This window comes from Pteropus medius, unplaced genomic scaffold, assembly GCF_902729225.1.
Source record: "Pteropus medius unplaced genomic scaffold, Ma_sr-lr_union100, whole genome shotgun sequence".
In the NCBI taxonomy this organism is placed as follows: Eukaryota; Metazoa; Chordata; class Mammalia; order Chiroptera; family Pteropodidae; genus Pteropus; species Pteropus medius.
Genome location: NW_024356249.1, coordinates 780247 through 806515, shown reverse-complemented (window position 1 = coordinate 806515; position 26269 = coordinate 780247). Strand labels below are relative to the sequence as shown.

Genomic DNA, 26269 nt, shown 5'->3' with positions numbered 1-26269 from the left:
CACACACACCATTGGAAAGGGTTACCGAAATGTTGTTATCCTTACCATGTCACAGTTCTTCTGTTATGAGGTAAAGTGTTGTTCAGTTTTATTTTTCTGAAGTATGGGTAAGTCTCATAATCGATGTTCATTTCTAAGGTAGTAGTATTAGCCACCATCCAAAAATAACAATTATATCTATAACAGTACCTCTTATATAATAGATGGAAACTCAGAATCAAAGAAATAAGGTAGGTTCATTTTGCAAGAATTTCTAGAATTCCTTCATTTCCACCAGATTCTACTCTACTAAGGCACCAGTGGCTGCGAAAGTCAGGCAACCCTTGATAGTACTGATGGCAACATTTGGGCTTTGGGGTCACCTAGACATGAATATGAGTCCTGCCTCTGTCGCTTACTCTTGGATTATGTGTACTTGGACAGGTTATTGAAGATCTTTATGTCATATCTATAGAATTTCCTCCTCTGTAAAAATGGGATAATAGTAGCCTAATTTGTAGATAAACTGAAACAATACATGTAAAGCATGGAGTAAGTGCTCAAAAAAATCAGCTCAGCTTTTATGCAAAATCAAAGTATTTTAGGTAGTTACACGATAGGGAAAATCAGTGAGAAAACAGAAAATGGTCACAGCACTACGGTCACATTTTACAGCAGGATGATCCCTTTCCTAGGCCACAATGAGCTGAATTAGAATAGAAGAAACCTTGTCACTAAAGTCCATGGGTTAAGTAAAGAGGAACCAAATAGTTATGACTGGGATGATCAAAATGAGGGGAGAGATATGAGAGACAATAGAAATACGATGCATCTAAGTTGCTAATTGATAAATGAAGATGGTGAGGAGAAAAAAGGCAATAAAGATCAATTTCTGAGCCTAGAGGGCAAGAAGAGAGGGGATGCCAGTTATTGGGAGGGAGGAATTCAGGAGTAGAAGCCAGTTTACTGGAGTATGTGCTGGAGGAGGAAAAAGGAGTACACTCTGAGACAACTGAAATGAAGACTCAGCAGGCAGTTAAATTCTGAGTCATAAGGTTCCCTCATATTCTAAAACTTTATTTATTCAAGGTCGATGATGCTTTCCCTTCTTGCTTTATGCCCAAAGTGTAGCATATACGTGGTGCTCAAACATGATGGATGGGAGGTGGCATATGCATGGTGGGCGGATGGCAGCTGAATGCTGGGACGCCTTGGCAGTGAAGATCCATCCTAAGTGAAGAGTCACACAGTTCCACTAGGGGGCAGACTAATTTGGTCTCCAGTCTCCAGCAACTCGACTTCAGACTACAGGAGGGGAACAGAGGGCCAGCAGGGGGGGAACTACACAGTGGTGAGGAAAGATGAACTTGAGTTTGACTTCCTAGTGCCTTTTCTCAGGGAAGAGGAGAGACCTTCACCTAAAGATGCTGACTTTCCTGCTACTTCTCTTGGGACAAGGTATGAGCCCTGTCCTGTGGGGAAGTCTGGGGTTAATACTGATGCTGAATAGAGGAGTAGAGGGTCTGAGGCCTTTGGTCAGGGTGGTGGGTGATGGGGAGATGATTAGAGGGTTCTTACAGAATAACAGTTGGCAGAACAAAATGGAGGCAGTACGTCTGGGTTCTTTGGGAGGCAACGTGATATTGGAGGAAATAGTAAAAAGACCTTCCTGGGGACAAGCTGGTCAACCCTCATGGGTTTCTCTATCTCTCTGTAACTAGGCTCTGTGTTTGGTGCTGTCCTCTCTCAAAAGCCAAGCAGGGACATCTGTCAACACGGGACCTTCACGACGATGCAGTGTCAAGCTGATCGCGAACTTACCTTGATGTTCTGGTATCGTCAGCTTCCAGGACAGAGCTTGACATTGATTGCAACCGCAAATCAGGGCTCCCAGGTCACTTATGAAAGTGGATTTACCAAGGACAAGTTTCCCATCAGCCGCCCAAACCTAACATTCTCCGTTCTGACTGTGAGCAACCTGAGCCCTGAAGACAGCAGCGTTTACTTCTGCAGCGCTGGAGACACAGTGCTGGGCAGGGATCAAAGACCTGAGCAAGAACCTCAGATCCCTCCTCCCCAGCTGTCATCCAGATGAGTTTGAAGACCCTGTCGAGGCAGGCTGGAGGGGAAACCACAGCTCTGGGGCAGAGATGGCTGCTCGCCTGCTTGTGGGTGAGTATGAGCATAGATGTATAGAGTGGGGATGGAGGGAGACTCTGCAGGACTAGCTGGAGGGCTCCATCCACAGACAAGAAGATTGGCTACTGGGAGGCTGAAGATAAAATTGCTTCCAGAAGAGTGTTTAGAAAAGCTCAGTAAAGACAGTCAGATACAGTTTGCCTTCAACTGGCAGAGTCAGAAATACCCCTTAACTATTTTATCCTAAGGCTATAGTTAGCCTGTTCTCTACCAATATACTTCAGAAGGCCCTTCGTCATCTTAGTATCATACTCGTCCATTGCTCCAATGGCATTATGCTGATTGTTCTTCACAAACAGAAACGATAAAGCACTCTAGATGCCTCACTGTGACATATGCATAATCCAGACCAATGTAAAATCTGCAAAGTTCAGGGACCTGCCACATAGATGAGCTTCGAGTGAGTAGTCCAGAGGTGTGGGACATATTGGAACATCCACTCTAAGTGAGAGATAAGCTGCTGCATCTTATATCATCCATCATGGAGAAAGAGATGCGCCTGGCATTCCCTAATTAGAGAGTCTCAAGGCAAATGTAAAGAGTTTTTGGTGCTAAACCATACTCTCCTCTACCTGCCAACAACCCTTCTGCCTTCGAAAAGCTGCTCCTGGCTCTTTACTGAACTCAACACGGTACTCAGAACTGGACGTTATCTGATCCACAGACTGTAAAGCTGGACAAGCACAGAGTTTTCTGTTTCAAGTGGAAAATGTATAATCAAGACTCAAACATAGCTGGAAGAAGGGACAATTTAATTTCAAGAGCAAGTCTCAGCCTCGTGGGACCTACTCTGCTTCACTCTTTGACCCTCAAATCACACCCAAGGCTTCATGGGAAATTCCTATTTCTAGTCGGAAGAAAACATGGGCCTGTTTTCTAGATAGGTTTGTTCTTTATTTCTGAATGCTCACTGCAGTTGAACACAGTGTATTTCTGAAGGGTAGTGGCGAAGGGAAATCCTTTGAAAGGCCAGAGCTTCAGCCCATAGATCTGGTTGTCCACATTTTATAGCAGGACAGATGGTCCGAGGTATAGATCTATCCTCTGTTCATCTTTCTCTCACACTATCATCTAGACTCTGAACTATTCATTCACATTTTCTTTTTTGCCTCTCTGTGCTGCATTATGGGTCATATTCTTCAACTTACTGTCCAGCTTACTAATTCAAATCTCAGCTCCAATAAACCATTTAACCTTTCAATTGACTTTTTAATTTAAACTTTTTATTTCTAGGACATCTACCTGGGTCTTTTGCAAGTACAAGTGGTCTTTTTTTTTTTTCTTTTTTTGATTGGTCATTTTTTAAAGCATCTTGCTCCTCCTGTATCTTTAAATTATTTTATTTGTTAAGGATATTAAGCTTCCATTTAGAATGTTTACCTGTTAATGCCAACATCTGATGACTTTTTGCATTTGGTTTTGATTGTACGTTCTGCTGACTCTCACTCAAGGAGGCGTATTTCCTTGTGCATCATCTAATTTGATATTACGAATTCATCTTGGGGAATTCTTTAAATCCTGGAATAAAGGTGGGTTTTCCAGGAAATATTTATTTTTGCCTGTGTCAAGCAATTAGGATACAACAGACCTGATATCATTTTTTTTTACAATTCTCAACATATATCTTCTCGTTCATACTGTGTCTATCCCAAACCCCAAAGGGCCGGCAACTCAGTGGCCATGAATATTCAGAGAAAAGAAAATTTTAATCCTTCACCCCAAATCAAGACCAAGAAAAGTAATAATCCTCGTTACCTGCCTATGTAATTTTTTTTTTTTAATTGGCCCTTTCGCTAAACTCGTAGCTCTTAGTATCCTGGCTTCATAAAGGAGCGAGTCCTGTCACACTCCTATTCCTGCATAAGAGCCAGTGGGTTTTGCTCAGTTCTCATTCATTCTGATCCACTGGCCACAGAGATCCACACGTATGCCCATTGGACCTAGTTGGTCCTGTGCTAGCTTACCTTCCTGCCTCAAGCTCTCATTTTCCTGAGAAGTCAGGATTCGCCTATGGATAAGCCGTGGATTGTAAGCACCTTCCCATGTTCCAGCAAAAGTTTGTCCTAAGAAGCAATAAAACACCACGGTTAGACACTTGAATTCTGCCAGCAGGCAGACCTGAGTTTAAAACTTGATTCCACTGCTCTATAACTGGACGTAACCTTGAACGAATTATACTACCTATCTATATATCCTCATATATAAAATGAGGATAATAATGATACCCAGAAAAATGAAGAATGAGGGTTTGTTAGAAGAACGAGATGAAATTATCCATATAAAGTACATAATATTGTACCTGTTAGAGATAAAACATACAATTATTTTAGTTACTACAATAAATTTATTTCTCACTGTAATACATGAAATTTTACCATTAGCAATTCCTTCCTCAAGGTTAGCTATTGTCCTCTCTGGGAAAATTTTATTTATTATTACAATAGATTCTCTTTGTTTTAGCTATTTTAACTATAAGATAATGCAGGTTATTGTAAAATGCACAGATTATTAAAATGGGAAAAATTAAAATCACTCATTTAAGTATGTTAGATCACACAATACATAATTTTATAATTTATTCTCTTAGCTCAACAATATTTCATAAATACTATTTCATGTCCAATACACTTTACATGAACTTTTATAAGAATAGTTCGATACATCGATGACCATTTTTTATATATCAGTTTTTACAGTCAAAACCAATGGCAAGGTAAAAATCCATACGCCAAATGACAGTTACGTAATTTAAAAAGCAATGGTCACGTGCGTCGATTTATTTCTGTTATAAACTCAGCAAGGAATAACAACAGCCTTCCTTACCCCACCTTCACATGGCTGGCTCCTCCTTATTCAGAGCTGAACTCAAATATCATCTCCCCAAACAGATCTTTCTTGACCACCTTACTGAATGTAAAACCTGTTGACCAGGCCACCAGTCACATCTATTATCACTTTATCCTACTGTAATGACATCATCATTGTCTGATATAACTATATGTACACTATATATACATTATATATTTACATATATTCTTATTTATTGTCTGTCTCACATTGCTATACACACAAATGTAGGTAAATGCCATGATGGCCAGGGCCTTTTCTATCTTCTTTGTCATGTCCCCCTGTAGCTTAGTAAAACCACGGGAGCATCACAGGAATTCAGGAAATGTTTACTGAGTGTATTTACTGAGTCGTGTTCCTTCAAAATTCACGTGTTGCAATACTAACTCCCAGGATTTTGGAAGGTGACTGTATTTGGACATAGAGTCTCTAATGAGCTAATTAAGTTAAACTGAGGTCATTAGGGTAGGTCCTAATCCAGGCTTTCCGGTGTCCTTATCAGAAGAGATTAGGACATACAAAGAGACACACCAGGGCTGTGCCCACAGAGGAAAAGTTGGCGTGAGGCCACAATTGGAAGAAGTCCATCTGCAAGCCAAGGACAGAAACCTCGGGGGAAAACAATCCTGTCAACCTTGATCTTGGACTTCTAGTTCCCAGAACTGTGAAAAAATAATGGCTGTTGTTTAAACCCCGCCCCCCATCCCAATCTGTGATATCGTGTTATGGCATTCCTAGTGAACTAACACACCAAGCGGAGAAATAGGATTCAGAAGAAAAGAAGGAAATTTGGCCAAGCAGTATGGACATCCCTGGAGATAAACTCTACAAAAGCATTTGAGTTTAGACAGTGTAAGCTCATAAAGAAATGAACTAGAAGGGAAGGAACAGAAGCTTCAACCCTTATACCTGAATAGAAAGACAGCCCGACCACGTGTGCCAGCCCCCTCTGCTGCCTTCCCCAGGGTTGGGAAAGGGAACAGATGTTATGGGTTCTAGATGCATACGCCCGGAACCTGCTCGAACACGTGGCCCTGCAGAAGATGGTCTTCAACTTGGAACTGTGTCGGTACCTGTGTGGGTGAAGCACTCAGTTTTGAATCTAGGGATCTTTTTGCAGAGGCTCCCGGACAGGTTGGCCTGTAGGAAAACAATCTAGTTTTTATAAGCCAAGTTCATAGAGAAACTCCGACTGGCTTCTCACCAAACTGAGTTTGTGGAGCTCGATTTGGATCGAATATGGTTTAGAAAAATAAATACACTTGTCATGTATTAAACTCTGAGTACCACTGAGGTGGTCATGACTGTTACAATAATAACAGCCCACACGGGGGTCCTCCGAGACTCTCTCCTGCTTACTCTCTTCTTCCGCTTACTCTCCAGCAGGCGCTGAAGCCACTTAAGCAGCTCTCATAGGTCCAGGGATGGGACAAAGAGTGAATGAAACGTGAACAGAAAGATCAGTCTGTGACAGAAACCAACCTAGATGAAAAGCCTCGATCGCTAGAGGCTTCCCCAATTCACTCCTCTGCGGAAGCTGGAAGAACACATGAAATATGGAAATGGACTTGCCTCCGGGCGTAAAACATGCATGTCTTCCATGGCTTCCAGGCGGGGAGCAAGAGGGATGTGGGCAGGACCGGAGGCCACTCCATTCCGCTCGTCAGCCATGACCAGTCTACACCTCATCTCACTCAATGGTTGTGGGTCGCACAGAGCACCCCTTCACTATCCAGATTCGGTGACACTCCCCCACCCCCCAGGCTGGAGTAGTCAAGAAAATTGTTCATATTGGATAAAGAGAAATTGTGCCATGAGGGAAATAGTTTTAAAAAAATAACAGAGGAGGAAGGGAGCTGGAGTTGGGAGGGAAGACCACCTGGAATTTGAAAATCTGGCCAAGGACACTGGGGCCCTAGGAGGAGCTGACTCAGAGCTGAGGAGAAGAACCTGAGCTGGGGGCACTTGGGGAGGACAGTAATTTTTTTTTAAGAAAAGAAATGAGTAACTCAGAATCTGAGCAAAAGCTGCTTTACAGACCACTGGCAGGTTCAAGATTCAGCACGAAGAGGGAGAGGTTCTAGTGTCATCTGTTCATGCCTTAGCCAGGTGACCTTGGAGAAGTTCACTTAACCTCTGAGCTTCAGATTCTCCATGGACGAAAAGAAGAAGAATAAGAAGAAAACGGCATCAGCCGCCTACCTCGTGAGGCTGCACTGAGGACAGAATAAGAGGAAGAGACGCCGAAGAAGCCATGGTCGGTGATGCAGGTTCTAGCGTCAGACTACCTCGCCCAGATCCCATCTCTGCACCTGACCGGCCGCATGGCCTCGAGCACGGTACTTCACCTCTCCAAAGCTCATTTTGTCCTCTATGAAATGGTCGTCGTTGTGATAATAAAGTGGAAAAGGGGCCATGACAGACTTACGCAATGTTTTTAGTATAGTAAGCATGGACCAACGGTTCATCATTATCATATTTAAAAGACGGTAGTTTGCTCTATCGAGCACTTCTACAATCTAGCAGGATGTCTCAGAAAAATAGGCAAAGGAATCCATAGTCCAGAATGAAGGGTACCAAGAGCTACACAGACTTATCCAAATTAAATTGGGGCAAAGGTGGACCTCAATCCATCCTGTACATCAGAACTTGGAGTGTGAGGTAATTAATTATCTCTACCTATACCCATCTTCTCTGCCTGTAAGGTGGTTCCAGCTACTTGGAGGAAAACTGGCCTATGTTGTGGATGTGATAGTTTATTGTAAGAAGCAGCACCCCAAAATATCAGAAGGCTAGTTAGTCTTAAGGCTTTAGACACAGAAAATCCCCCAGCTCTTGGATAGTTCCCTTTTATACAGCATCAGAGTCACAAGCATCAATCCAAAAAATGTCCCCCTTGTCCCAAAATAATTTCCTGTCTTCTACCAAGTATCGCCTCCCCGTACCTGTCCAGGGCACGCTGATACCTACAATAAGTCTTTCTCCTTATCCTCTGAAGCAGAACTTCCTGTGAAGCCTTTTATCACAGCAAGGTGATAAAACAAAATAGCATATCTGGTAACATTACAGGATGATTGCCTATGACTGAGGTTCCATAACCTGGGTCAGCTACCTGTGAGCACAGAGAGATGTGTCACCCATGCCTTAGATGGGCCTAGAGGGGTCTGGAGCCATGGCAAGGTAAGGCTCTGAGACCAGGTGCCAGGTTTGAAGATTAATTCAATCTTCTATTGCTGCCAGGGAGACAAGCATCAGAAGGAATCAGGATGTAGTTTGTTTGTCCTCTGACTTGTTCCCAAGTAAACCACCTTTTAGATGCCACCTGTGGCAATTCTCATGCTTCACACTTTCCATGTCTTCCTGGAGCCTTGAGGTCATTTTTATATCAGTATTTTGGAGCAAGACAGAACCTTTCTGATCCTTAGTCTCATCTGCCATAGAGGGAAATAATTTTGTTCTGCATACCTCAGAATTAAAACATTTGTGAAGTCAAACTTGAAACTCAACACAAATGAAAATCAGTGTACGTGTGTGTGTGTGTGTGTGTGACTGGAAACTCTTTAAAAACTGTCAGGCCCTGTACAAATACTATCCCCACCCAGATATGAGCCCGTCAGAGGTGAGAGGGTGAGCTCTGAGCAGTGGGTCACTTAGGGAGAAGCTGGCTTCCAGCCATGCGGAGAACTGCACCAGGAGACACCCCATGGCTCCCTCTCGACCCCATGTGCCCCACACTGGTGTACCCCCAAATCGCTCTGGCCGGGTCATAGCCTCAATAAATTATAAGGCTGTGTCTTGGCGGCCATGCAGGTCCCAAACCGAGATCATTTCTGGGAACATTTGCTCTGTATGGAGCCCAGCACGATAGTTTCATTGCATCTAAAGTAGACAATTTCAGAATTCCCCGCTCTTCTTTATCGATTACCTGGTACTCGACCCCTTTATCCCATGCTAATCCCTCTGCCTACTGCTGATTCTCTGATCAGAACCCAAATTTACCGTCGTCCAAACCCTTTCTAATGTCTGATCTGGAGCATGTAATTCTAGGTCAGGCTGTCAGCTCCTAGCGTGGGGGGCGATTTTCATCACCGTTAGTGCAGACTCCCAGGGTGACAAGAAGGCGGCTGAAAGAGACCCCCATGACAGGGTGAGTGGTGAGAAAGACCAAGGTCCCGATGGGGAAGGACAGGAGGAATGTGGTGTTGGTCTTCCATCCCCAAATGTATCATCAGACACCTACTTAACCTTTGCCCCCTTCATAAGGTAGACACCTACGTAACCCTTGCTCCTCTCCATAAGGTAGACACCTACGTAACCCTGGCCCCCTTCCACAAGCCTGGGTAGAAAGGAGAGCCAGCTGACTCCCAAGGAACTCTGCCTCTCCCTTTCATCACCTCTTGACATTGGGATCCTGGTTCCCCAAAGCTTAGATTTGACCCTCCTGTCCACTGGTTCAGACTTGAGAGAGGGGTCTTCATGCTCACAGACGTAGACTTAGAGAAGACTTCTTTCTTATCAGGAGGCTCCGGGATACACATCAGCCAAGTTCGCTACGAACATCGGCCCTTCCTTAGTAAGTGGAATAAATCTCCACGAAGCCAGAGGGTTTCTAGGGCCCTAGGTCAGTCTTCCTCCTCCTAAGCCTCATCTCTTCAGCTTAACGAGGCCCAGCTGTGATATGTAGGGGGGCTTCGCTTCCCCTGTTCACCCTATCCCAGAGTCCTTCTAGGAATCAGCTGGTCTTCCTTTTCTTATCACCTGTAGGTACAAACCCACATTGTGGCCAAACACAGCGGGACTGATGCAAGACTCTGGGAAGGGGAAAGCTGCAGGTGTGTTTGCACTGGGAGGAGCGGCGACCCCCCACCCGCACGGGCACCCCCTCTCCCTCACCTTGGGAGGTATAAAGGCTCTCCACCACCCACCCAGCTACACTTCTGCAGCCATGAATCCTCTCCTGATCCTCGCCGTTGTGGGAGCTGCTGGTGAGTTCCGGGCGTGGCTTCAGGCCCCACGCTTCCTCTCTCCCGGCTGAGATACGAGCCCCACCGCTCGCGCTGCCTGTCCTGTTTCTGAGACGCCGTCTCCCCTGCCCGCACCCTTCCTTCCCATTCCTGGGCTCTTTTTAAGCCTCGCCTCTCTCGCCTTCTGCCTGACGCCTCTCCCGGCCCCATCGCTCATCCAGGCTGGAAACGGAGACAGGCGAAGGTGGTCCGGGAAACAAACCAGGAGACTTGAGGCTCAGCTCTGACAACTCTGGGCCAGCTCCGCCATAGCCGTTCTTAAGCCCAGACCCACCTAGGGAGGCTGAGAGAACACTCATGCCAGAGTCCTACGTAGCCCTAGAAATGCTGACTTATTTGGCCTGGGGTGTATCCTGTGCACTGAATTTTTAAGCTTCCCAGGTAGTATTAAGCTTCCCAGGTGTATACAGCCAAGGTTGAGAGCATTATTCTATCCTATTGGCCAATAACAGCACCTACTTTGGTCCATGCCTGATGGGCCTGGGGCCGCCCTCCCTGGCCCCAGTGCAGAGATGTGGGCTGTGGGAGAAGCTGGCTACAGTCAGAGCTACACAGCCCGGAGACTTTCCTAGCCAGGCTGACCCGTCCTGACAATCCGGGGCTCCCAGGGCCGTGGGGAAGAGAGGAGTGAGGAGCGAGAGAGAGGGAAGCATCGGGTGGGTGAGAAAACCACATTCTGTGCGCTGTGAGGGGGTTTTGTGGATCCTCGTCCTCTTGGTGCCCCAGGAGAGGTCTGGGCTGGAGCCCTGCAGGGTCCCTGGCTACAGGCTCCGCAGACACACAGAGACTAGGAGAACCACATCCACTGGTAGTGGCTAAGGATGGCAGTGCTTCCTCGCTGCCTGTCACTGCTGTGCTTGTCGAGGGATGCTCATTAGCACGATCCAGCCACAGCGCCTGGGGCTCGCCCCTCTCACCTGCTGAACTGGCTTTTCCCTCCACTCAAGTTGCTTTCTCCACTGATGACGACGACGACAAGATCGTGGGGGGCTACACCTGCAAGGAGGGCTCCGTCCCCTATCAGGTGTCCCTGAACTCTGGCTACCACTTCTGCGGAGGATCCCTCATCAGTAACCAGTGGGTGGTGTCCGCCGCTCACTGCTACAAGTCGTAAGTGCTGGGCCCTGACCCCGGAGCCGTGGCCAGCCCTCTCGGAGGGCATGGCTCAGCCCAAGGGAGACCTGGAGTTGGGTGAGATGGGTGATGGAGAGGAGAAGTTGTGGGGTGAAGAGGGGCACACGTAGGAAGCCTCTCACACACACCCCAAAAAATAGGTAAAACGGCAGGGGTTACAGGTCATAAAAGCAGGGAGGGACTATTTGGGGTGTACGGCCTAACGGGAAAACAGGCAAGGACTTTGCACAAGTAACCTTCGCCAGGTGGATGCATGTAAAACCACCTAAGACATGTTCGAAAAATACCGATGCCTGGGTCCTATGCCAGAGCAATCGCTCCGGGTTTTCAGGAAGAGGGGTCTGGACGTGGGTGAGGTTGGTTTTGTGTTCTCCACCTCTGGTGAGTTTGCGCTATAGCGGACTGAGGATCACTGCCTGGACCAAGGATCCTCAGAGCTGCCCGGGCGTCAGAGTCACCTGGAGGGCCCCTTGGTTCGGAGCAGCCCTGTCCCACCCCCAGAGCTTCTGATTCAGTAGGTCCGGGGTGGGAACTAAGATGTCCTACTTCTAACACGTTGCCAGGTGATGCTGCTGCTGCAGGTACGGGGGGCCACACCTTGAGACCCCCCAGATTAGGTCGCACAGAATGACCTTGCTTATCAGACCAGGAAGGGAGGAAGTAGAAGTCATGGCTGTCCTAGCAAAGTTACAGAGGACGAGGCATGCCCGTGTGACACCGGAGGGTTGGGGGGATGGGAAAGGTAGCTAAAAAAAAGCAGATGGGGGAACCATCGTCCCGCTCCACTACCACCAACCTGTGAAGCAGAGAGGTGCTCCAATCACTCCCGCACTGCCCCCCACCCCTCTACTGCCCCGGCTGTCACCACGCCCCCACCCTGGGCGGAGCCGGGAGCCCGGGGAAGGTGAGGATGCGGAGAAGAGCCCTCCCCACGTTTCCCTCCCGCCAGCCGCATCCAGGTGAGGCTGGGAGAGTACAACATCGAAGAGGAGGAGGGGAACGAGCAGTTCATCAACTCCGCCAAGGTCATCCGCCACCCCAGCTACAGCAGCCAGACCCTGGACAATGACATCATGCTGATCAAGCTGTCCTCGACGGCGGCCCTCAACAGCCGGGTGTCCACCGTCTCCCTGCCCAGCTCCTGCGCGTCCACCGGCACCCAGTGCCTCGTCTCCGGCTGGGGCAACACCCTGAGCTCTGGAAGTGAGTGGGGCCCTCGCGGCTGCAGCCGCCGACTTAGCATTCCCCGTAACCGAGGGTCCCCTTCCCCTTCGCTTCCGGTCTGCAGGTGACGTCTAGCGTCCACTGCGCACGGGGTTCTGTGCTCCGCACCAGAGAGGTGCACAGTCTGCAGGCACGGACCCCGGAACGGAAAGGCAGGACCAACATCGCACTTGTCATCTCTCTCTAGGGAGAGGTCCGCGATGGTCGTGCTGGGAACGAAGGCTCACGGCTCCTCACTGGGGTTTTACATACTTGGGCTCCTCTCCTCGCCGCCCTCAGTGGTCAGCCCTGGGTTACCGTCCCCCGTCCTGGCCTGACCCCCATTTCTCTCTTCCTTCATCTCTTCCCACTTCTCACAGCCAACTACCCCGAGCTGCTGCAGTGCCTGAACGTGCCCGTGCTGAGCCAGGCCAAGTGCGAAGCCGCGTACCCTGGGCAGATCACCAGCAACATGTTCTGCGCTGGCTACCTGGAGGGCGGCAAGGACTCCTGCCAGGTGATTGTCTCCTTCATGCACTGAGACCCCGGGAGTGGAATGCGAACCCCCAAGACAGCTATAGTCTATATGTGTGTAGTATATATGTATATATATGTACACATGTGTATACACACATATATATTACACATATATATGTATATATATTACAGATATATGTATATATATATTATGTATATATTACACATATATATAGTCTATAGCCAAAGGGCTATAGTCTCCCTTTCCTACAAACCTGTCCTACCTTCTTGCTCCCCAGGGCGACTCTGGTGGCCCCGTGGTCTGCAACAATAAGCTCCAGGGAATCGTCTCCTGGGGCTATGGCTGCGCCCAGAAGAACAAGCCTGGCGTCTACACCAAAGTCTGCAAATTCTTGGACTGGATTAAGAAGACCGTGGCCAGCAACTAAAGCCCCCACCCCTGTCCCTCTGCCACCACTAGGCTAATAAAGTGACCTTGCTCCAACCGCCTGTGTGTGTGCCTGTTCCCTCCAGACCCCGGCTCTGGGAAATATCCTCCTACCTGAGGTTAGATGGGGTCCTGCCCCTTACAGAGGAGCAGGGCAACCCCGTCTAGGGAAAGACGGAGCACTTTGGCCTCTTCTGAGTACCCTTGTCACTCGCTCTTACTCACCCAGCTTGTGCTCCCTCTTGGCAGCAGAAAGCCCACTGGCCCCTATTTCACGTGTCCGAGGGAGACAAGGGAGGCTCCTGGGGTCTCCCTCCTTCAAGCTCCAGAGAAACTCGCCTTCCGTTCACCTCTCCTAATGACACCAATATGTGCACACCGTACTGAGTGCTTTGCAGACATCTTCATAATTAGTTCGCCCTTCCCTCCGGAGTAGTTTGTATTCCAGGGGTACCGACAAGAAAGTGGGGGGTGTTTTACCCATGGTCCTCACCCAGCAAATGCTAAATCTGGCGTCGGACTCCTCATGCGCGGGGCCACAAAGCCCGTGCTCGCTCTGCCCCACCCCACGGTCCATCCTGCCACAGCCTGGTCCTTCAGCTGCTCCGCCTCCCCGCCCAGCCCAGGCCCCGCCTCACCGCGCTCCTGAGGACTCTGGCCTCCTGCCCACCTCCCAACACTCCGTACAAAGAGGTCCTGCTGGTCACATCAGTTCTCCAGTGCTTCCTCATCTGGGATTCCGGGGTTCTCCCTGCCCTGCCCCTGCCTGAGTTTCCAGCCTCGCCTCCCCACCCGCCTCCCTGCTCCTGCTGCGCCCTCAGAAGTACCCCCAGCAAGCCACGCCCCTCGACCTCTGGCTCTGGACACTGCTAGTCCGTCTCTCTTGACCATTTTCCCACCCTTCCCACCCGGCTCACTTCCACTTCAGACAAGTCTTCCCCGCCCCCCCAACCTCTGCCCCTCACCCTGCGCTGGCCCCTTTGTCCCCCCTCCTAATCCACGCTGGCTTCCATCACAGTCGTGCTCACGCCGCTTAGTAAATACGGATGCGTCCACCTTGGCCTTCGAAGGTGAGCTCCTTGCGGGAAAAAATCTGGTCTTGTTCGTCCTGGTGTATCTAGTTATCAAGCAACGCCCCGAATATAACAAGCCCCCAGTGATCGAAAGAAGAAAGTACGACCTAGGAGTATCAAAGAAAGAAAAAGCCTTCTTGAAAATGGTTCTGCACGTGGGGTCCCTGGACCAGCAGCACCTGAATCAGCTGGGAATTTAGGAGAAGCACGACTTCTTGGGCCCCACTCCGGACCTTTGAGTCAGAACATCCGGGATGGGGGCCCAGACGCGTGCATCCTCACGAGCCTTCCAAGTCACTGTGACCACGCTAAAGCCTGAGAACCGATAGGGCAGAGACGGTCTAGGCCACACCCTCCGCGAAAACAACAGCAGCTAACGCTTCCCCTATTTCAGGCTCCACCATAAACCCTTATGTGAATTATCTTATTAGTTCTCCCACGAACTCCATAAAGTAAGTGTTATTATCATCATCCCCGTTTTACAGATAAAGAGACTGGGGCTTAAAGAGCTTTGGAAGCTTGCCCAAGGCCTCACAGACACAAGTAGGGGGCCTGGGTGGGAGCCTGGGGGGCCCGGCTCCGGGCTGTGGGCTTCCCCGAGGGGCAACGGCCCCCACCGGAGCCCCGGACCTAAAGTAAAGAGGCACTGGTTCCAGCTCTGTCTCTTCATCAGGCATGACTTGGGCAACGCATTTAACCTCTTCGAGTTTCAGTTTCATCTGAGTAAATTAGGAGACAAATTTGGGGTGGAAATGAGTGTGTTCGCGTGCTTCAAAGGTTTCAAGAATTACGCATATATAAGATATTATTTGTGTATCTCCTCCCCACATCCCAACACACGCCTTGAGAAAGGCATACAGATAACCTCGCTTTCCCCTCCAGGTCTCCCCAGGAGCGCTATGCACAGTCTTCTCACCCCCTCAAGTGGCCACACTGAGATTGCAGTCACTTAGATCTAAAAAAATTTTAAAAATAAAAAATAAGGAAAGCCTGCCCCCTGCTGCCCAAACTGAGGAATGATCCCAGTCTGCACCACCTAACTGATCCAGATTATCTTCCCGTTTTCTTTTTTCCCTAAATTGTAAGAGCCACACCGTTGCACACAGCCCGTGGCACCACCAGGTCGCACTCTGACCTTCTCCATACTGACACCTGTCCTCCTCTTAGAAAGGGGACAAGCAGTGGGTCCCTAAGCCTGGCACCAAAATGGAAATACCCAGGGTAATTTCGTGCTTGATTTTTTATGTAAATACAAATTGGCAAACCCAATCCTAGAATTTTTAACTCAAAAGATCCCGGGGACCTCTCAGATGTAATGCATTTTCACATGCTTCCTAAGTGAATGGAGATTCGCTGAGCAAATTCAGGACCAAAAAACTGATCTTCTTAGGAAAAAGATAAAAACCTTGTAAATTAAACAAGGGGTTTTTTTTAAGTAGTAGATTTTGAAATATAACTTAAAGTACTGTTTTGTTGTTTATTTTCTTTGAAAATTTTATTTTATTTTAAATAGATAATATAACTATAGAGCTCAACTATCAAAACAATATAATAAAGTTGGCTTTTACTTCCTCTCTACTTCTGTCTACTTCACTCATTCTTAATAGATTATCATTTTATGTGTTTCCTTTGTATCCTTCCAGCATTTCTTGGGCAGAATGAAGCAAACAAAAATATAAACTTCATTTTCCCCCTTTGTTAGACAAAAGGCATGCTATCGTGTAGATTGCTTTTTCCCAGTTAAAATGTATCTTAGAGAACTTTCCACAACAATATGAAACATTTTCATTCTTTTCCAGCATCGAATAATATTCCATTTTCTGTATGTCTCACTGTTCATTTGCCCTTACCAATGGGCGCTTGAGTTTTCCCTAATATTTTTACTATCCAAACAATACAAATATTTTATGCACGTTTTTTATTTGCATTCACGAATATTTACAGGACAAATTTCCACAGGTGGAATTTCTGGGTGAAAAAAGCAAATGCATTTGTGATCTTTATAGGTGTTTCCAAATCGTACCATTTTGTACCCCCACCAGCAATCAGTGCAGAAGTCCCCTCTTACCTGCGAGAGATGAGTGCCAAGACCTCCAGGGGGTGCCTGAAACCACAGACAGTACCGAACCCTACGTATGCTACGTTTCTTCCTATACCTACATACTATGATAAAGTTTAACTTATAAATTAGGCACAGTAAGAGATTAACAATAACTACTAATAAAATAGAAAAATTATAACAATATTCTATAGTAAAAGTTATGTGAATGTAGCCTTATTAAGTAAAATAAGAGTTCATTGAACACTACCCCTAAGATACCCGGACAGTTGATCTGATGACCTAGATGACGGCTAAGTGACCAATGGCCGAGGGACAGCTACAGGAGACGCTGGACGAAGAGGTCATTCATGACTCAGGAAGGCACCAGATTTCCTCACACCACCCAGAACGGCTTGTGATTCGGAACTTATGAACTGTTCATTTCTGGAATTTTCCACTTAATATTTTCAGACCAAGGTTGACCGCGGGTGGCTGAAACTGTGGACCATGAAACCGCGGATAAGGGTGGACTACTATACATAAAAGTGCAATTTCATCACACCTTGGCCAATAGAATGTTCTCCCTCAATTCAGTTTTCTCAAACTGGTGAAAAGCGACATTTCGACGTAATTTTAGTTCACGTTTATCGTTGCAAGATTTTTTTCCCTACAGTTAAGCACCACTTGGACCTTTCGTCTAAACCATCTATTCTTTGCCTGTTTTTATTGGACTGCAGGATTATCTTCTTGCTGATTTCCAGGAGTCTCTCATACATTGGGAAGATTCGCCTTTTTGATGAGAACTGAAAAATGTTTTCATTCTGTGTCTATTTTCCCGTGTAACTTTGTCATCATTATGTAGTCAAGTTTGTCTTTTTTATTTCTAGATTTTAAGTCATCATTTGAAAGGTGATCAAAGGAAGCACCATCCAGTGAAATGAGATCTAGGCTTTCACTGGCGGTTAAATCTCAAGGTCATCACATGCAGGGAAATTAAAATACCTATAATGGCAACGTAAAGTGTGTCTGCCCTTCAGAGAAGAGGAAGAAAGTTAACTGTGATTATGCGACCATGTGATTGTACGTGCCCGAGACTATTTACCCAGCTTTCCACACCCATGTCCCCCAACTTCCTGGACCTCCCTCTGACACCTGAAATCCACATGGACACTTGTGGTCTTCTCTGGCCCACACCCATTCAGGGACACACAGAGCTCTCGCTCTCACTTGGTCCACGCCTCGGAAAGCCATGCCGCTGTGCAGCTCCCTGTCGTTCAGCTTCCCTCCAGACCACCCCCAGAGGTCAGGGGCTGAGCCAAAGAGATGGAGTCCAGTGACCTCTGAGTGGCATGGCCTCGGGGGCAGGCCCAGGGTAAAAAGTGGCTTCCGCTTCCTGGCAGGGCTGCTCCCCACTGTGACGACAGCCTGCAGGGGGGGTGGATACCGGGCTGGGGGGAAAACCAAACCCCTGAAGCAGGCAGCCTCACAAAGACACACAGCTAAGGAGCTAAGAACATCCTAAAGAAAGAGTATGAGTAGAGAGCCCCAGACCTGAACCTGACACCACTTCACACCATGGGGTGGGCGTGGCGGTTGTCACCGCCCCCAAACTCAAGCACCCTCAGAGGACAGCTGCTCTGGTGGTTTCTTTCAGAATCTGAGGGGCGGGCCCATGGGAGGGGCGTTTTTGTACAAAGCTGTAACATTGTGGGGACAGGGGGCCACGGTGATTCAACTCCATAGGAAACCTTTACAAAAACCTTCTTGCCTGTCCCCACTCCACGGTCCCTCTGGATTTCTCCCAGGTCACAAGCCCTGGGTGGCTTGGTTCTGAGGGTCTCCTCCTCATCCCTGTCCGCCGGTCAAGTCAAGGCCGCGGATAAGAACAGGCCTGGATCAGAACTGGTTTGCAGGCAGAGAGCCCAGATGTAAGAAGGACCCCTTGGTGGCCTCACAGGAGAAGGACTCGGGCAGAGCCCTTCGTCCAACCCCTGCAGGACCCGAGACGATACAAGGTCAGAGAGAAGGCATGCCAGAGGTGACCTGTTCTGTAAAGAAAGAAGCCAGAGATACTAGGACCCTGGCCTCCTCTCCAGGCCCACGTGCCTTTCGATGGACCCCTGGAGACATTCGAGAAGGGGGCAAAGGGCCCTCTGAACTCTGGCCCCAAAGTCAAAAATGTTCTGTACAATTCTCTTCAAGCACACGGGGACATCTCTCATCCCAGGGTCCTCCAGACACCAGCCAGAGCCCCTCCTCTCCACAGCTCAGATCTGTTTTCCTCCCTGTCCCCTGTCACTGTGCGAACACTCAAGTCTTCTTTGGAAATGGCACCAGGCTCACAGTCATAGGTAAGACATACCCTAGGTCTCTCCTGGATCCTTGTGGGGAACAGCGGGTCCAAAGCGTACATTTTGGAGTGATCATATCCTGATGTGCTAATTATGACTACACCTTCGGTGCAGGGACCAGGCTGACGGTTGTAGGTAAGGCCGGGCTCTCCGGGGGGTGTACAGCCAGGGAGGACTCTACCCCACGAAACGTGAGAGGCGAGGGATGACCCAGCTCTGGGTCCTGGTCAAAGAGATGTCATCTCTGGGTCTGGAAACGAATTCAGAGGAGGGTCGCTATAAGGGCACACAGCCACCCAGCCACCTGGAGGTTCTCTGTGAACTCATCATGGCTGAGCCTTGGCGGTTAGGGCAGAGCAGGGCAGGGTGGTGGCTCTGGGTTATTACCCCAGACAGGAGATGGCCCAGGGGTCAGTAATAATCCCTGACATCGGTCCATCTTCCATTGCTGGCAGAGGCTCGTAGCTGTCCTTGCTCTGGATTTCCTAGGAGGCCACGCTGTGTCCTCCTCCCTCACCGTCCAGGGGAAAGGGCAAGCTCTGGAAGGGAATGCAGGGTGCCCAAAACAGGGCTGGTCGCTCTGTGAGGGAAGAGATCACCAACGCCCCCACCCCCGAATCCCAGCTGTGCTCAGCAGATAAGGGGGGTTTTGAAGTGGATCTGGGAGGCTGTGCTCTGGAAACACCATCTATTTTGGGGATGGCAGCCGGCTCACTGTTGTAGGTAAGCGAGTCAGGGATGGAGGGCTGGGAGTCTGAACGGAAGGCTAGTGGTCCAGACGGAGCTTCCATTTGGGGGGTTTAGGTTAAAGCATGTTTTTATCAGAAAGATCAGAATTCTTGCCTTGATGCAGACAGGAGGGGACAGGCTCCATCTCCAGTAATTTCATGGCCTGGCCGTGCCAAGCCCAGAGTCCCCTCCCACAGAGGCAGATAGTCTCAGCTAGGAAGGGGTCACCTTGTCCATCTCCTGTCCCCTTAGAGGGTGCCCCATCATGGCCAAGGTAGATGGAAGAGCCTCTGGACTCAGAGCTGTCATTTTTATCACGCAGGAAGGAGATGGACCCAGAAGGAGGGTAGGGAGGACCGCACAGAACTGAATTGGTCCTCTGACCGCAGCATTTCAGGTGGCACAGTTGTCCCCACCACCGCCTCCTTCTGGAGCTAAAATTCTGCTAAAGAGACAGAAGGCGGTGGTCCGGCAGGTGGACGTGGGGAGGAGGCATGGGAGGGAGCAGGGCAGTTTTCCTACCAGGCTTTAGTGTTGTGCGAATAACGAGAAACTGTTTTTCGGAGCCGGAACCAAGCTCTCTGTCCTGGGTAAGCGCGAGGCTCCCTGGGGAGAGCAGATTGTAAGGGGGGATCTCCAGGAGGACCCCACAGGGAGGGCAGGGGCGAGAACACAGCAGGGGAAGGGTTCAGAGAGTCGGGGCGCTCCGAGTCACTCCCAGGGGTCCCGGGTAGGTGTTAGCTTCTGGAAGGAGGGGCCCCACGCCAGCCGTTCTGGGTTTTTCCACCCTTATGTTGTACTGTGGAACAACCAGGCACAGCATTTTGGAGGCGGGACTCGGCTCTCTGTCCTAGGTAAGGCGAAGGACGGGGGCAGTACGAGCACTGTCCCCTAGACCAGGACTCTTGTCTCTCCCTCCGGCCCTGGCGGAGGGAACTCTCTCGTCTTTGGGGGGCTTCCAGGGCCCTGCGTGTCCTCCCTTCGGCGCGGCTGGGTTGGCGCTCAGTCTCCAGTCCGGGGCCCGCTCCTTGCTCTTCTCCCGGGCGCACCTGGCCTCCCAAGCCGCCTCCTCCTCGCTCCCTTTCACGGGTCTACGCTCGGGCCTTCGCCCTAAAATCCCTTTGGTCCAGAGCCACGAACCCCGGCAGGGAAAGGCGGCCATCCCCGCTGCCAGGGGCTTAAGACTTGCCCTCTGGAGGGAGGCCCCCGGGCGGGCGGGTTTTGCCACAGCCATCTGCAGCTGTGTTCCTATAATTCTCCCCTCAACTTTGGGACCGGCACCAGGCTCACCGTGACAGGTATGGGGCCCCATTCTTCACTTGGGGGGAGGTCCTGAGTTTGACCGCGACGATCCGTCCCTGGGAGGGGAGTCGGTGTGCGGACCGGCTCCGGCTCCGAGCCGCCTGCCCTCCGGGCCCTGGGGCGCCCTCCCCGCCGACCCGAGCGCGCCCAGGGCGTTTGTGTGACTCCTGGGCGGGGGGCTCCCCGCTCACTCTTCGGGCTCCGTTTTCTTCCTCCTCTTTCCGTCCTTCTCCAAGTCGCCTCTCAGCTCTACTTTTTAGTGTCTGTTGTTTTACTTTCCCTTTCTTACCTGATGTTCTCCCTCCCATTTTAACTCCAGCCCTGCATGGTTCACTCCGTTTTGGTGAACAGCTCTGTCATCTCTGTCAACACCCTTCTGGGCACCTGCCTCCGGCTCAGAACTCCGTCCCTGCCTTCATTCCCCTCCTTCCCCGTCTCGGCCAGTCTCCCAAGACCCATGTCTTTCCTGTGGTGGTTCAGGTGCTCAGGAGACAGTGGGGGACCAGCTCCGTGAGACTGGGGTGGTTTGAGGGGATCTCCTGAGCCCTGAGGTCAGGGGTCCAAGTGAAGGCATTGGGGGAGCTGCTTGGGGGTCTCTAGGAGACACTGCGCTTGGTAGAGGTCAGAGGAGATACTTCTGAATGAACCGTTGCAACTGGAAACTTACACCACCCTAGCAAAAGACTAGGTATAAAGAATAGGTAGGAGACGCCATTTTCTCAAGTCCCTGGATCGGAGCTGGGATTACAGGGTAAGGAGCCCACCGTGAAGCACCAGCATACGGGTGGTTAGTGCGCTGGGGAGGAAGCAGACAGGCAGAGGAGCAGGCCCAGGATGGGATGGGATGCGAGATACACACAAGGCTCAAGGAAGGAGATACATAGGTCTCGACATATTGACTGGGCTGGATCAGGCTTTGTCTTGCAGATGGGGGCATGTGCCAGGGAGGGTATTGGAAATTGGGAAGAAAGGTGCTTGAGGGATGAATGTGGTTCCTTCCATCCTTCTGCGTCTTCAGATGAATTCTCCAAAGAATTCCAGAAATCCTTTCCTCTCTTTTCTGTCAGGCTGTAAGAGGACCCAGGGATCGACCATCTGGACCCTCTGATAAAATGGCCCTCAGACTTTGGGGGTTGTTCACATCCGGTCACCAAGCTCTCACTGCTGTAAAGAATGCAAAGCTTGGCTGTGAGCGGGGATTCTAAACCTGGCAGGGGGGCTGTCGGCACACTAGAAGGAAAAATGGGCTCGACCCACAAGTTGTGTCTTTCATGGGATGACAGCCATCCTGGATAAGCTGCCATGTGCCCCATGGGTCCCAGTGTAGGGGGAAATGTGAAACTTCCGAGAGGAGAATACCCAGAGGCCCTTGGCTCCTTAAAGCAGGTTACATTAAATATACACATATAGTAAGAAACGTGAGTTGGGTACACTACATAGAAAGCAATATATTCAGATGCAAAAGGAAAAGTGACTCTTCTAAACAAACAAACAAAAAAGGCTCATTTTAATACACACAAATACCTAAACACCTTGCCAAAAAAGGAAAATGATCGTTTGAAGTCTTGGATCATGTTGTGAGAATCTTCTGCCTCAAAATCCATGCTCATTCAACTTGATGATTACCATTTCAAGTCTAAAAGGTTACCTTTTGCCCCAGAGAGGGCTTGGAAGAAAGAAGAAAGGCAGACAGATACACTCCTCTGATGTGTCACCAAACGAGGCCCTGAGTATAAGGCTTTGCAAAGAAATGCAAGAAAATTGGGACATACTGCCCCTTAGAGAGATGGAAGATGTAGTCTCCGGGTATATGCATGGAGTCACTGAGGAGGAGGCAAAGTCCAGGGAGAATGACGACAGAGAATGGAGTAGCGATTCCAAAACACATGGGAACTACTCTCCATAATTTTGCTTTATGGCGACCCTCTTCTCAGCGTGTGGGCGCGTGCACACACACACACGCACACGCACACGTGTGCACACACAGCCCCTACCAAACCCAGACAGCTCTCAGACCAGCCCTCTTCCCTTCCAGATGACCTGAGCAAAGTGAACCCGCCCAAGGTCACCGTGTTTGAACCATCCGAAGCAGAGATCGCCCGGACACAGAAGGCCACTCTCGTGTGCCTGGCCACAGGCTTCTACCCCGACCACGTGGAGCTGAGCTGGTGGGTGAACGGCAAGAAGGTCCAGAGCGGGGTCAGCACGGACCCTCAGGCCTACAAGGAGCAGCCCAGCCAGAGCGACTCCAGATACCGTCTGAGCAGCCGGCTCAGGGTCTCCGCCACCTTCTGGCACAACCCCCGCAACCACTTCCGCTGCCAAGTCGAGTTCCACGGGATCAGTGACGAGGACGCCCGGAGTCCGGGAGACTCCGAACGCGTCACCCAGAACGTCAGTGCAGAAACCCGGGGCAAAGCAGGTGAGCGGGGCCTGGCGGGGTCAGGAAAGCAGTGAGCCAGACCGGAGAGAACGGGGGATCCGTGTAATGGACCAGAAAGACTAGATTCGGACAAAAAGGGGTGGGGCGGGAAGACCCGAGCCCACCGCCAAGGAGAACGGGGCGCTGGGGCTAGCTCCTCCCCAGACCCCGGGCACCGCACAGCCTGGCTGCGGGGCCCCGGACCACTGGCCTGGGCGGCCCTGCGCCTGCGTGGTGTGGCCCCTCCCGCTTCATGCCGCCCTGGCCCGTGAATTCCAGGGACCATGTGGTTACAACAGAAGGAAGCCAGCGCTGGGTCTCTTCGGGTCTGGGCCTGACGTCTGTGCCGCCTACAAGGCTGACTTTGTTCGTCATCTGCTCATCCGTTTCCCTCCCCTTTTTTCTTTCAGATTGTGGCTTCACCGCGAGTGAGTGGCCTCTCCTTCTCTCTCGGCATCTCCCGTGGTCTTGGCTCTGGAACCAGAGAATGGAGAACCCATGGACCTGGGACGGGGGGGGAGGGCGGGGAGGGCAGAGGGGGGAGTTGGGAGCCAGAGATTCCTGCTCCCAGGTACATATGTACGTTCTCTCCCTTCCCATCAACAGAGTCCTACCAGCAAGGGCTCCTGTCTGCCACCATCCTGTATGAGATCCTGCTGGGGAAGGCCACGCTGTACGCGGTGCTGGTCAGCGCCCTGGTGCTGATGGCCATGGTAAGGAGGCCGGCAGGACAGGCAGGCAGGTTGGAGGTCATACTTGAAACACAGAAACGTGGAGCCAGGAGCAGACAGACCCTGCCAGGACCAGAGGAGGGCAGAGAGAAAGAAGGGGCTCGCCTACATGCCTCAGAAGACGCCTTGTACCTCTGGGACTGCAGTGAAAGAGCTAGGAGGGGAGGAGAAGCTGGGGTCACCTGAACCCCAAGGGAGGTTGTGAGGAGCCTTATTCACCTAGTCAGTGGGCCGTCCTGCTTCCTTTCGGCCCCCACCACTCCCGGTGACTCCAGCACCTTCTCTTCTTCAGGTCAAGAGAAAGGCCCCCTGAAGCCGGCCTGGAGGTTATCGCCCCAATATGGGTTCTCCTTTTTCCATTCCGAGCAAGCGCTTCTGAAGAGCTGTTCTCATCTCTCTACGCAGCCCCAGTACCTACCCCCTATGTGCTTGTTCAGCTGGACACTCATGACCGAAACCCCCCTAACCCAAAGGGAACCCTGGTGTGCCGAAATTGACCGAACCAATAAAAATGGCCTGTTCTGGCTTGATCTCTTGTGTCCTGTGTCTACGTATCTCTTCTGCATACCAGTTCTGAACTCCCACTGACTCCAATTAGGCTGGAAACAAGAGGTATTCGAGGGAAGTACGGTCCCCTCAGGTACCCAGGGCCCCTGCCTGTGGCTGGCACCGCTCTACCTTTTCAGAAAAACTTAAGTAAACGTGAAAGGTGGTGATGGAGTGTGAGGAGGTTTACTCCGGAACAGCCTCGGAAAATGGTGACGTTGACCTTTGGAATTCTCTGTCCTACCTGGACAGAGGTGCTCTGAGGAAGAACAGGTGTGCCCACCCACCCAGTGGTCGTGTCCCCTTGGCTAACGAAGCCTGGGTTTAGATCTACCTGCTCCTTTCTGCTGTCTCGATGAGTACACTGCACATCTCCACTCGTCACCAGCTAGGTTTCTTAGCTGAGAAGAGAATGCACTGATTTGGACATTTATCCTAGGCGGAGATGTCTTCCAATTTAAATTACAAATCTGCTTATCAACTTCTCTCTAGTAATTAGTGGGTGTGCAAATGTCCCCTGGTCACTCTTGGGAGAATAGAAAATGAAGTTTCCCTAAAACCAAGGATCAGCCCTATCGCAATTTCTAGAAATCCTTTAAAAGCTCTCTATTGTCCCATCGTCACCACGGTGATGCAGTCCAAAGTCCTTCAGATGGCACGTAAGACTCACAATGGTCCTCCACCCCCTTATTCCACTCTCACCTCCCTCGTCTCCTCCGGAACCCCCTAAGCTACTTACTTCCAGGCCATTTTGCCCCCCTCCACCTGGAAAAACCTAGTACTCTGACTCCTACTGATCCTTAAAGGTTTGGCGCTGATTCTTTTCCCTGCAAGAAACCTTCTCTGAAGTTCCCTTGCCCCTCACCCCCCTGAGGCTGGGTTAAGTGCACCCTATATTTTGCTATTATAGTGTCCTGTGCACACCTCTTTCATACTTGCCACACCCGACGGGAACTACTTCTTCACCTGTCTGATAATGCCACTTGACTGTCAGCTCCTCAGTATGTTCTATTATAATATCCTTGGGATATGGTGTTGTACCTTGGTTCAGGGTAGGGACCCAATAAGTCATCTTTGAATAAGTGAATGAATGAATGAGTGAGTGAACTGCAAGTGACACAATTCAGGAGCAGATATGACCATCAGGTTTGCTTGAAATAGCCATCTCCCCTGCCACCTGCAAGACTGCAGCACACAGCCTTCCCGCTCTATCGAAACACATGTGTGTGCCTATATATACACATATATGTGCATATTTATATACACATTTACATATACGCATGCGTACTCACTCGTCGAGCGCACGTATTGCAATGTTTTGCATTAAATTCCAAGAAAATAAAGGTATCCAAGTCACAGTCCCCGAGACGCTTACCTATTCATAAGGGGGATGAGGCATGGATAGAAACAGCTGAAATGTAAGGTGATGCTTTGAAATAGCAATGCGAGCTGTCTCTTAAAAGGCAGTCAGAGCCTAGCACTCGATCCCTCCCTGGAAGCATCACGAGAGAGCCTGAGAAGGTGGCGTACTCTTCAAAGGAAGACTTGATGTCAATTATCCACGTTGGAGAGTGGTCATGACAAGTCAGAGGCATGAAGGAAAGCCAGAACGACAGGGTGGGGTACTTCTGGGTACTTCCGTGTAGCTGGGTGCAAGGTTCAGAGATAGGAGTCATGAAACTAAGGCTGACCAGGCAAGTTGGTATATGTCCCTGTGAAGATGGTCTGGTGTCCTTGCAACCAGCGGGAGACCTGCCACACAG

General features: G+C 50.0%; 1 protein-coding gene and 2 gene segments (V, D, J or C); all 3 read left to right on the top strand.

The window, feature by feature from the left end:
* The window catches only part of LOC120601021 (T cell receptor beta constant 2-like), a 64423-nt gene that overhangs the window by 31596 nt on the left and 6558 nt on the right, over positions 1-26269 (top strand).
* LOC120601024 (anionic trypsin-like) lies at positions 9971-13312 on the top strand. The gene is made up of 5 exons (XM_039860649.1): positions 9971-10010; positions 10997-11159; positions 12133-12386; positions 12767-12903; positions 13163-13312. The coding sequence occupies exons 1-5, from the start codon at positions 9971-9973 to the stop codon at positions 13310-13312; spliced, it is 744 nt and encodes a 247-aa protein (XP_039716583.1).
* Positions 21905-24506, top strand: LOC120601022 (T cell receptor beta constant 1-like). The segment is given in 5 exon segments: positions 21905-21995; positions 22843-23229; positions 23640-23657; positions 23836-23942; positions 24253-24506. Coding segments are annotated over 5 exon segments (609 nt in total).